The following is a 12,541-nucleotide window of genomic DNA, read 5'->3' on the forward strand; positions in this document are numbered from 1 at the left end:
AGATTTAGGTCAGGTGAGCACATTGGCCACACAGCTGAATCGCCACGTCCAAGCCATTTCCCCGCAAATGTTCTGTCCAAATATTGTCACACATTAATTCCGGATTGTGGAGGTGCACCATCATGTTGGAACAATATCCTCTGCTGTACATGTCGTGGAACATCTTCCAGTGAATGCATCAAGCAGATAGTTTGAGAGGAATGCATGATACAGTCAACCGGTCAGGCAACATGTAGGGGCCCAACACCTGTCACCTATTATTCCGGTCCAGACGTTGATACCAAAGTGAACTTGATATCCATAGTCGCAGGTGACGTGTGAGTTAACCTCACACCAATGGTGGGCATTGTTCATATGCTGCTTCATCCGACCATATTATGGTGTTCACAAAGTCACCGTTGGCTTCCTGTTGTTGTTGTAACCATTCACAGAATTGCATCCACTGATAGCAATCTGCAGGATGCAGATGTTGCATGAAAGCATAATGATAAGGGTGCAGCCCATGCTCGTGCAGCATGTTAACGACCGTGCGTTGTGAGACACGCAGCTGCCTTGCTACGCTATGTGTACTTTGCTGAGGTTCTGGTGTATGACCTCCAGAATAGCTTCCTCAGTACCTGGAGTACAGTGATTCCCTGGATGACCTCTGTCACACAATGGTGGAAGGAAACAGCCTGACTCCCAAAGGCGCAGCACCAGACAACAAAACACATTTTTATCTGGATGGCATCAATGAGGATATCTAGCAGCATATTCACGAGTCGCAGCACCAGTCTGGTTATGAGATGCACCAAGGCTCTTGTGCACTGTTCCATCTAATGCCCATTACCCTTCTGGCAGATATTGTTCTGCATCATTCATCCCGACACCACTAATTGTGAAATGTTTGGTATCAAATTACACTTTTTGCCTAACGGTAATAGACCTGATGTTTACACAATCCCATTGATCGAATAATAATAATAATAATGCATTGAGATATCTACTAAACTGCATGCAGTTACCAAACTCAATGTTGAAAGGCATAATTAGTGGGACAATGGTAATAACACATACAAAGAGTAACTGAGTTTGGACACTAAGGAAATGTAATCGACCTGAACAAAGCAAGAATAATAGTTGGTACTAATCTATGGGACCACTGGAGGGGGTACAAAGAAAACAGATTTCGCATCTAGTAGATGAAGTGGTGTGAAAGGGTTTCCTTCAAAGCTGTCCAATCATCCAATACTACAATTGTAGTATGTAAGCGCAAATGTTTTCTAGAGGACCCACTGCAATTGGTATTGACAGTTAAGATGCCAGATACCATACCACCTGGACTATATATACCAAATAAAAAGCATATGTATCAACCCAGGATCGAACCATCGACATCCTGCATGCTAACCCAAAACTCTATCCACTGTACAGCATGACTAATACGTGTGGAGAGAGCTCATTAACATACATGTGGTTACAGTGTTGCCAGATTGCCACACACTAATGTCCATTTTCTGCTAGGTGTATGCGCCGGATGAAATTTCGTAACAGACTTTTTTTTATCGCTGGCATGTAAGGAGTCATGCTATAAAGCCCGAGTGCGCGAATTTTGCTTCACCCTGTATACAAACGTTCTCAACTATGACTTATTTCATTTTTCTAAAACTTTGTACTCCACAATGTCACCAACCTGTGTAGTGTGGAACAGTTCACCAATCACAGTTTTATTTCAAAGGAGCATTTCTATTGAGGCAGCTATTTATCACTTTACTGAGCATTTACTACAAAACTTTAAATGATAAATTGTTACCAGTGGTGATCTTCTGTGATTCATCTAAGGCTTTCTATTACAGAAGTTAAATTTTTATGGAATATGTAAATCAGCAAATTCGTAGTTTCGGTTCTTATTTACGAAACAGAATGCAATAAGTTATGCTAGGCTATTCAAGTAGTACAAAGAGGGCTGCAACATCATCTGCACAGGGAAATATTACAGTGGAAGTCCCTCAGGATTTAATCATTTGCCCACTACTGTTGTTGAATTATGTTAATGATTGGCCATTTTATTTCAGTCATGAGGCAGAATGATAGAAGTACTGTTGTAAAGCTAAGCAAGCAGTGCCAACACAGAAAATAGTAAATGATGATTTTTTGGAAAGTTTCTGAATGGTTTTGGTCAAATCGACCAACTCTAAACCTTGAAAAATCGCAGCTCACACAGTTTCACACTGTCAAATATTTCCCACTTCTTGTAAATCCACTATACCAACAAGAAATAATAAATGTGGTAAAAAACTGAAAGTTCTTAGATGTGCATATTGAAGAAAACTTAACCGAGAAAAATGTTTAGGTCCTGTGGTGGTATATATAAAAAATAATATTTTTATTTGGTGGATGATAATATTATGTAATATTGTAACTTCCTATTTCTGTTGTGGTACTTGATTTAAAAAGAAATGGTCATCATTAGCATTGGGTTCTGATTTTGGCTAGCATTAGACTGTTCAGCAAACTTAATACTAACACAAGCATTTACGTAGATCTTGGATTTTCCACAGTGCATATGCAACAATTTTTGAACACAGTGCGTGACTCACTGCCTCCTCCGGTTATGTTTGCTTGAGTGTCTGCTATTGTTAGTAAAAGTCTGCATATATTATGCGCAAAGTTGTAATAAAAATTAGTTCTCAGGGGGAATTATGGCAACTAGTTTAATTATGTACCAATTTTAAAACGACAATTGATACCTGAGATATTTCTGTATTCATGAAAAGTAATCAACTGCTTTGATTATTTTTCATTAGCAAGGTAAAGCTAAGGAGATTCTCGTCATCTGCCATTAAGTGGCCAGTCGAAAGTTTACTGAACTCAATGCAATGAAAATATTAATGATTGGAGCTTTCATTTAATTTTACTGGCTTTAGTACATTGAATGAGAAAAACACACTCTCCTGCATTCACATTTACATTTAATATTGTATTGTATTGCATTTTTATTGATCCAGGCAATCATAGTATTGTACAGCTGTACATATGATATTGGACAGGTCAAGAGAGCTATTTACAAGTAATTTTTACAAATTGAGTTTTACATTATTTTGTAGCAAGGAAATTATCTAGCTTAAACAAAACGGTTAATACAAATCATAGAACTGTACAGTTGTACATATGATATTGGACAGGTCATGAGAACATATTTGCAAGTAATTTTTAATAAATTGATTTTACATTATTTTGTAATGGGGAAGTTAGTTATCTTTAACAAAACCGTAAATACAAATGTTGTATAGTAAAATACAAACAGCCAAAACAAATGTAATAGTAAAATAATCCAGTATATTTCATAGACATGCACATTATATAATAATCCAGTATATTTCTTAGACATGCACACTATATAATTTTCAGACCTAATTGAACATTTATCACAAAATTGTTTACAATTTTAACACCTTTCAAAAAAATGATCAACTGCATAAAAGCAATGGTCCAAGAGATATTTTTTTAACTTATGTGTGAAGGCTCTTGGGTTCTTTGTTGCTTTGATTTCATTTCTTAAATTATTATACATTTGTATCCCAGCATTTAAAACACTTTTTTGGTAGCAGGTAGCTCTGGACTGAATCATATGTAGGTCAGATTGTTGCCTTGTTGCATAGTTATGAGTATCTCCATTGAATTTTAATGTGCAGTCATTGTTTAACAGGTACAACTTGACAAATGAGACGGTATTATAAATGTAAGTAGAGGGCAGTGTCATAATGCCATTTGTTTTGAAATGTTTCTGCATGATTCGTTATGTCTTGGGTTACATATTATGCATATTGCCTTTTTTTGCATCTTGAAAATATATCTACCTAAAGGTGAGTTCCCCCAAAATATGACTCCATACTGTAATGTAGAATGGAAGTAAGCATAATATACATGTAGAGAACAGATTTTGTGACTGATTTTTTGAGTATCCCTAAAATGTAACACACAGTTGACAGCTTTTTTGAGGTATAATTTGTGTGAGTCTCCCACTTAAGATTTTCTTCTTCATTTTACATTATTTTGTATTGGGGAAGTTAGCTATCTTTAACAAAACAGTAAATACAGTTTGCAGTAAAGGAAACAAAAGAAAAACTTGGAGTAGGTATTAAAATCCAGGGAGAAGAAATAAAAACTTTGAGGTTCGCCAATGACATTGTAATTCTGTCACAGACAGCAAAGGACTTGGAAGAGCAGTTGAACGGAATGGACAGTGTGTTGAAAGGAGGATATAAGATGAACGACAACAAAAGTAAAACGAGGACAATGGAATGTAGTCGAATTAAGTCGGGTGATGCTGAGGGAATTAGATTAGGAAATGAGACACTTAAAGTAGTAAAGGAGTTTTGCTATTTGGGGAGCAAAATAACTGATGATGGAAGAAGTAGAGAGGATATAAAATGTAGACTGGCAATGGCAAGGAAAGCGTTTCTGAAGAAGAGAAATTTGTTAACATCGAGTATAGATTTAAGTGTCAGGAAGTCGTTTCTGAAAGTATTTGTATGGAGTGTAGCCATGTATGGAAGTGAAACATGGGCAATAAATAGTTTGGACAAGAAGAGAATAGAAGCTTTCGAAATGTGGTGCTACAGAAGAATGTTGAAGATTAGGTGGGTAAATCACGTAACTAATGAGGAGGCATTGAATAGGATTGGGGAGAAGAGAAGTTTGTGGTACAACTAGACTAGAAGAAGGGATCGGTTGGTAGGCCATGTCCTGAGGCATCAAGGGATCACAAATTTAGCATTGGAGGGCAGCATGGAGGGTAAAAATCGTAGAGGGAGACCAAGAGATGAATACACTAAGCAGATTCAGAAGGATGTAGGTTGCAGTAGGTACTGGGAGATGAAGGAGCTTGCACAGGATAGATTAGCATGGAGAGCTGTATCAAACCAGTCTCAGGACTGAAGACCACAACAACAACAACAACAACAATTTTTGTGTCTCCCACTTAAGATTTTCTTCAATCCATATGCCAAAAAACATGACAGACTCCACACACATAAGCTCTTGGTTATTTAGAACCACATCGGGCATTTCTTGTTTTTGGGATGAGAGTCTGAAGTTCATGTACATTGTTTTCTGTATATTTGTAATCAGTTTGTTCTCATCGAACCATTTGCTGAGTGGCGACATAAGGGGTTTAACTTTTTGGTTGTGGTCCTCTGTTCAGTACCTGTTATTAGTATACTTGTGTCTGTGGTGTCACCGCCAGACACCACACTTGCTAGGTGGTAGCCTTTAAATCGGCCGCGGTCCATTAGTATACGTCGGACCCGCGTGTCGCCACTGTCAGTGATTGCAGACCGAGCACCACCACACGGCAGGTCTAGAGAGACTTCCTAGCACTCGCCCCAGTTGTACAGCCGACTTTGCTAGCGATGCTACACTGACAAATACGCTCTCATTTGCCGAGACGATAGTTAACATAGCCTTCAGCTACGTCATTTGCTACGACCTAGCAAGGCACCATTACCAGTTTATATTCAGATTATAATTATGTATCAAGAGCGATGTTCTCCAATTATGGATTAAAGTTAAGTATTACATCAACTTCGTACTTTATTTGCAATTCTCAAGACATTGTCCTGTTCCAGACCTCACGCCAGTCTGCGTGAGCTTAAACGCGTGCCTTTCGGCTACCTCCGAGTGTCTTGGCTGTCTTGCCAAGTCACTACAGTTGGCGACGAGGATAAATCCGGCCTCCTCTAGCAACACGGTGTTGGCTCTTCTGCCAACACTTCAGTGTCATTGGCAAATAGTGTGGTATGTCCTGTAGCAAGCTTCATGCTTATGTCATCAATGTATAGCAGAAACAGTATGGGTCCCGGGATTGAGCCTTGTGGCACACCATATCTAATAGGATTGTGTCATAAGAGTGGACAGTAGATTGATGGGTGGTTGTATTCTCTTTTCCAAAATTAATTTCAACTTTTTGAAATCTGTTTGACAGGTAAGATTCTAACCATTTGTTTGCCATTCCTCTTATACCTTTATTTGCTAACTTCCTAAGGAGTATGGTATGGTCAATTACATCAAAGGCTTTGGATAAATCTAAAAAGATACCAGTAGTGATTTCCTTACTATCCAGTGCTTTTAAGGTTTTGTTGAGATATAAATAGCTGTGGTAATTGTCTTTTGCTTTCTAAAACCATGCTGGTGTTTTTTTTAAATAAGGATAGTTTATTAGTAAAGTCTTCCAATCGGTGTAAAATAATTTTTCAAATATTTTTGAGAATGAGCTGAGTTGTGCAATGGGCGTGTTATTGGCTACATCATTTTTAGGGCCCTTCTTGTGAAGTGGGGTAATTTTAGAAGTCTTTAGTAGGTGAGTGAAAATACCATTTGTTAAGGATGCATTTATTATGTGGGTTAGGGGTTCTACAATGGATTCTCCACATTTCTTTACAAATAAATCAGGAATGTTGTCACTGTCACTGGAGTACTTATTCCTGAGTCCTTTTGTAACTGTAAGTACTTCAGTATTGGAGACTTTGAGAAGAAACATTGATGCCTCTACTGGTATGGTTTCTATTAGTGTTTGGTGTTGAGTATTTGGCCTGTGGCAGTTTTTCTTTATCAGGTTTTCTGCTATTTTGCTAAAATAGTCATTAAAACAATTTACTATTTTTTGGGGATCTGATGTGACTTCATTATTTAGGTTTAGTTTTAATGTTTTGTTAATAACATGCTCCTTACTGTTTGTTTCACTTTTACAACTGTCCACAAGCCTTTCATTTTATTGTTAGATTCCTTTATAAATTTATCATTGTATAATCGTTTTGCTTGTTGGATTACTTTTCTGTAGATTGCAAAATAGGTCTTACAATATGACCTAAACTGATCATCGACTTCATGGTGTTTCATGTGATTTTTTAAGTCAAGCTTTTTTTGGCTGGAAATCCTTATCCCTATTGTTACCCATGACTTTGTGTGTTTGTTTCCGATTTTCCTGGATTTCAGTGGAAATGCAATATTGAAGTGGTGGAGAAATGTTTCATAGGACGAATTAAATATGTAGTTTACATCATTTTCTTTACAGACCTCTGCCCAGTTTTCGGCCCTTAACAGATAGTTAAAAAGCCTTATATTATCATCATTAAATTGCCTTTGCATTTTAGTTATTGTGGGATGTTGTCCTATGTAATTTAAATTCGCCGTTAGTATTTGGGCTTCATGGTCACTGTAACCTGTGCTGGTGACTTCGATTGAGTGGTGTAGCTTGTCTGTGTTTATGGAAATCTGGTCTAGAGTTGTTTTTGAATTTTTTGTGATCCTGGTTGGTGTGTTTACAGTTGGGGATAGGTTGAATAAATCATTTAATACGAATAATTCTTTTGCCAGCGTAATGGCCGACCTATGCTGCAAGATGCTATCCCAGGTAGATGCTATTTTCCTTGACTTCCGGAAGGCATTCGATACAGTTCCACACTGTCGCCTGATAAACAAAGTAAGAGCCCATGGAATATCAGACCAGCTGTGTGGCTGGATTGAAGAGATTTTAGCAAACAGAACACAGCATGTTGTTCTCAATGGAGAGACATCTACAGACGTTAAGGTAACCTCTGGCGTGCCATAGCGGAGTGTTATGGGACCATTCCTTTTCACAATATATATACATGACCTAGTAGATGGTGTCGGAAGTTCCATGTGGCTTTTCGCGGATGATGCTGTAGTATACAGAGAAGTTCCAGCATTAGAAAATTGCAGCAAAATGCAAGAAGATCTGCATCGTATAGGCTCTTGGTGCAGGGAGCGGCAACTGACCCTTAACATAGACAAATGTAATGTATTGCGAATACATAGAAAGAAGGATCCTTTATTGTATGATTATATGATAGCAGAACAAACACTGGTAGCAGTTACTTCTGTAAAATATCTGGGAGGATGTGTGCAGAACGATTTGAAGTGGAATGATCATATAAAATTAATTGTTGGTAAGGTTGTGATTCATTGGAAGAGTCCTTAGAAAATGTAGTCCCTCAACAAAGGAGGTGGCTTACAAAACGCTTGTTCGACCTATACTTGAGTATTGCTCATCATCGTGGGATCCGTACCAGGTCGGGTTGACGGAGGAGATAGAGAAGATCCAAAGAAGAGCGGCGCGTTTCGTCACACGGTTATTTGGTAAGCATGATAGCGTTACGGAGATATTTAGCAAGCTCAAGTGTCAGACTCTGCAAGAAAGGCGCTCTGCATCGCGGTGTAGCATGTTGTTGAGGTTTCGAGAGGGTGCGTTTCTGGATGCGGTATCGAATATATTGCTTCCCCCTACTTATACCTCCCGAGGAGATCATGAATGTAAAATTAGAGAGATTCGAGCGCACACGGAGGCTTTCCGGCAGTCGTTCTTCCTGCAAACCATACGTGACTGGAACAGGAAAGGGAGGTAATGACAATGGCACGTAAAGTGCCCTCCACCACACACCGTTGGGTGGCTTGCGGAGTATAAATGTAGATGTAAATGTAGAAATGATGGTCCCCTCCAGAGTACACGATAAAACAACAAATTTACACAAAATGTTGATTCACTGATATGAGAGGTGTGAGCTGTACAAAAGTAAATGTTATTACATGAAAATATTATTTATATTCCAGAACTCACACACAGTTCTATCCAGTGTACAATGGCCCCTATCATTCATACAAGAATCGAAGACAAGAGCATAATATGATACAATTAATCTGGTCTTTTTCATTGACCAACACAGATAAAGTAAAGGTTCGATATCATTATCTTTAGTTCACTAGAAATCATTTTTTTTCTTTCAAACTTTAATGTTCGTTGCACAAAACATATTGCACTTTAACACTTCTAGCGTCACAGGACGAATTATTCATCAGAATACAATAACTCCATTTGTTTTATTTTTTAACAAATATATGTGGCATTCTGCCACAGTACGACTATTTTTGCCATAAGAATAATTGCCAATATCGGGGATATACTCTTGTAAGTAAATATATTTTGCACATTTTGATTCACTGATGTCTTCAGGGATAATATCCTTCAGTAATTGCTCACTTAGGCAAAAAATATTCATTCCACAAAACAAGTATTTAGAATTGTGTGTGGAGTCCATCTTGCTCTTTAAGCAGTTGGGAATATTAATCACAGTCTTATTCAGTTATGAAATTTGTTGTCAACAGTCAGTCTGAGATCAACAGACATATTCACAAGTACGACATTAAAAGGAAAAATGATCTGCCTTACCCATTAATGAATCCAACTTTGGCGCAGAAACTGGCAAAAATACAAAACTATAGAACTCTTTGATAACTTATCATTGGAAATAAAATATCTGCATGATAGCAGTGTTTTCCTTTACATCTACATTTGCATCTATATTCTGCAAACAACCTTGAGATGCATGGCAGAGGGTACAGCTCACTGTACCAGTTAATAGGGTTTCCTCCAGTTCCATTTACATATGGAACACAGGAAGAACGATTATTTGAATGCCTCTGTTCATGCAGTAACTATTCTAATCTTATCTTCACGATCCCTGTGTGAATGATACATAAGAGGTTGTAGTATATTCCTACCTTGAGTAATCTTTTAAAGCCAGTTCTTGAAACTTTGTTAATTGACTTTCTCAGGATAGTTTATATTTGTCTTCAAGAATCTTCCAGTTCAGTACCTTCAGTATCTCTGTGTCACTTTCCCAGTGATTAAACGAAGCTGTGACCATTTGAGCTGCTCTTCTCTGTATGTGTTCAATATCTCCTGTTAGTCCTATGTGGTACAGGTCCTACATACTTGAGCATCATTCTAGAATCAGTCACACGAGTAATTTGTATGCAATATCTTTTGTAGACTGAGTGCACTTTCCCAGTAATCTACTAATAAACAGAAGTCTATCACCTGCTTTACCCAAGACTGAGCCTACGAGATCATTCCATTACATATCCCTACAAAGTGTTATACCCAAGTATTTGTATGAGGTGGCTGATTCCAACTGTGAACTCGTTGACATTATAGTCACAGGATACGATGATTTTTCGTTTTGTGGAGCATAAAATTTTACAGTTCTGAACATTTAATTCAAGTTGCTAATCTCTGCACCACTTTGAAATCTTCTCAAGGTCTGACTGAATATTTATGCAGCTTCTTTTAGAGAGCACTTCATTACAGATAACTGCATCATCTGCAAAAACCCTGATTTTACTATTATTTTATCTGGAAGGTCATTAATATACAACATGAACAAAATGGATCCCAACACACTTCCCTGGGGCACACTCAAAGTAACTTCTGTATCTTCAAATGTAGATTAAAAAAGTTTCTTCTTAACAGCTCCTTCTGTACCATAGCAAATTCTTCAAGTAATTAGTAATTTTTAAAGAAAAATACTGTAATTGGCTGACATGTAGCAATGTAAATATTATATTTTATTTTTAGTTGCATATATAAGTGTTTCATTTGTTCTGTTGACATGTACCACACAATAATTTTTATTGCAAATCTGATCCATGGAACAAGTAACCATTTACTGTGAAGAACTCATGTACAGAGTAATTGAAATATGCCTCAAGGGGACAATACGTCTTGAATTTGTGAATGCTTCGTATTCATACGTATTTTTTATAAGTTCTGCTGAGTTTTATTGAAAATGGAACATGCTGGATAGTGCAAACCATTCTATACACTGTTTAAGGGAGTGTTATTCAAGTGTAAATACTTTTTCCATCTAGTGTTCACAGAACGAATGTTGTAGTTTCTTCTGAATGACTTAGTGTTGTCAACAAGAAATCTGATGATGGAATATATGTATGGTGAGGGAAAAGTTAAAATTTCAAGACACCTGAACCACTAACTACACAAAATTCGCTTACTGACCCTGTAGATGAGTCTGACTGCCCATTTTTGGACTAAAAGATTTTGTTTGGGTCCACAGAGTTGCCTCAAAATATAACAACATACATGTTTCAGTGCCAGAGATATTGTAGATAATTCTTATAGAGAGGGTAGCATACAGCTTCTACAGAGTATGTTGAATGTGAATCTGATATATGATAGTTAATATGAGTGAATGTCCACTTTTGGACAGTAAAGTATTGCTTTTACATGAAACTGAATGTCATACATTTTGTTACAATTAAGCATTAATCTATTCTCTGAAAGCCACATACTGCAGTTATTGACTATCTTATTAGATACATTATTTATATTACATTCACAATCTTTCACTACAACACTTGAGTAATATGCAAAGAGAACAATTTTTGTGTCATATTTTATGTTTACTGGAAGACCATTGATATATATGAAGAAAAGAAATTGGCCCAGATCAAAACTTTTGTTGTGTCCCCCCTCTTTACATGACCCTAGTCGTATTCAGACCTCTTCCCTATTTGTTGACAGTGGAGGACAATCATCTACTTTCTACTTTATAGATACAAAGTGAACAGCTGTTGAGTTTTTCCCTATTCCCATGTTGTTCAAACTCATCCAAAAATATTTTATGGTTCACACAATCAAATGCTTTTAAAATATCAAGTAAAATAACTCTGTCTTCAGCCTATCATTTAGACCTGCTAGTGCTTCATACAAAAAATAGTGGCTCATATACAAGAGAACGAATAGCATTTTCTGTGGAAACTTGCTTCCTGAAGCCAAACGAAGTGCCTGACTGCAATTTATGTTTGAAATAAATGGTTTTAGCTCCGTCATAATATGCATTAAAAAGTATCTTCCTTATTCTTCACAATGACTAATTTCGGCCACCTAAAGTCCATTTTCAAACCATCCGTATCGTAAGTGTGATAATACAGGCGGAAACCCATGTACAAAAACTGTCCCTGTAGTGATCAAAGCGGCTCTGTAGGACAGACATGGGACACCTTCAGATCATGGGCAGTTTTCTTCAATCATCCTTGATAATTTTTTCGTTCAAGGTCTGAAGATTGCTCATGAGCTGAAACAAGTTGTCAATAAAGATGTTTTTACGATTGTGAACTAGGATTTTTAATCCATACATTTCAACATAACAGATCGCTTGTCACCCTATTTGACAATGTCAAATAATAATACAAAACTAAACTATAGACTTTGTGGGGCAGCGGTATAGAGAAACCGGGAAAAACCAATGAACAAACGTTTCACAGCATTTCCCTCAACGATTTTAACAATCGATATACGTGAAATTTTAACTCCGAAGAAGTGGTATCGTTGGGAAAAAGGAGCGAGTTCGGATGTTTTGTTGTGAATGCGATGGAAAGATCACTTAGGGCTCTGAGTATTGATTCATGTGAAGACTCCTCTAATTTGAGTGAGGCCAGCAATGAAAACACTACGAAGTCAGCGCAATCGGTAATACTCAGTCAACACATATAAATGTAGCGGATAGTTGTAAGCATTGTACTTGCAGTGGAGTGCGTTCATACGTAACTCTTTGTTTGAAACGTTCGTACTGTACATTGTGTTGGTATTGTTATTATTGTTGTTTGACAAAATGTAATTCATTCATCGGTTGCATATACGTGCGTAAGTCTTTGATGCTGTAGGTAGCAAAAATGTCGGCGGCAA

At 37.3% G+C, this 12,541-nt stretch overlaps 1 protein-coding gene across 1 annotated transcript in view; it reads left to right on the forward strand.

The window, feature by feature from the left end:
• Positions 1-12,175: 12,175 nt before the first annotated feature.
• LOC124771311 (ARL14 effector protein-like) overlaps positions 12,176-12,541 on the forward strand; it is a 91,458-nt gene continuing 91,092 nt past the window's right edge. The window contains exon 1 of the mRNA XM_047249317.1: positions 12,176-12,325. Coding sequence (XP_047105273.1) covers positions 12,227-12,325 — 99 coding nt within the window. The 5' untranslated portion in view covers positions 12,176-12,226. The remainder of the gene's footprint in view (positions 12,326-12,541) is intronic.

Source organism: Schistocerca piceifrons, unplaced genomic scaffold (genome assembly GCF_021461385.2).
Source record: "Schistocerca piceifrons isolate TAMUIC-IGC-003096 unplaced genomic scaffold, iqSchPice1.1 HiC_scaffold_936, whole genome shotgun sequence".
Classification (NCBI taxonomy): domain Eukaryota; kingdom Metazoa; phylum Arthropoda; class Insecta; order Orthoptera; family Acrididae; genus Schistocerca; species Schistocerca piceifrons.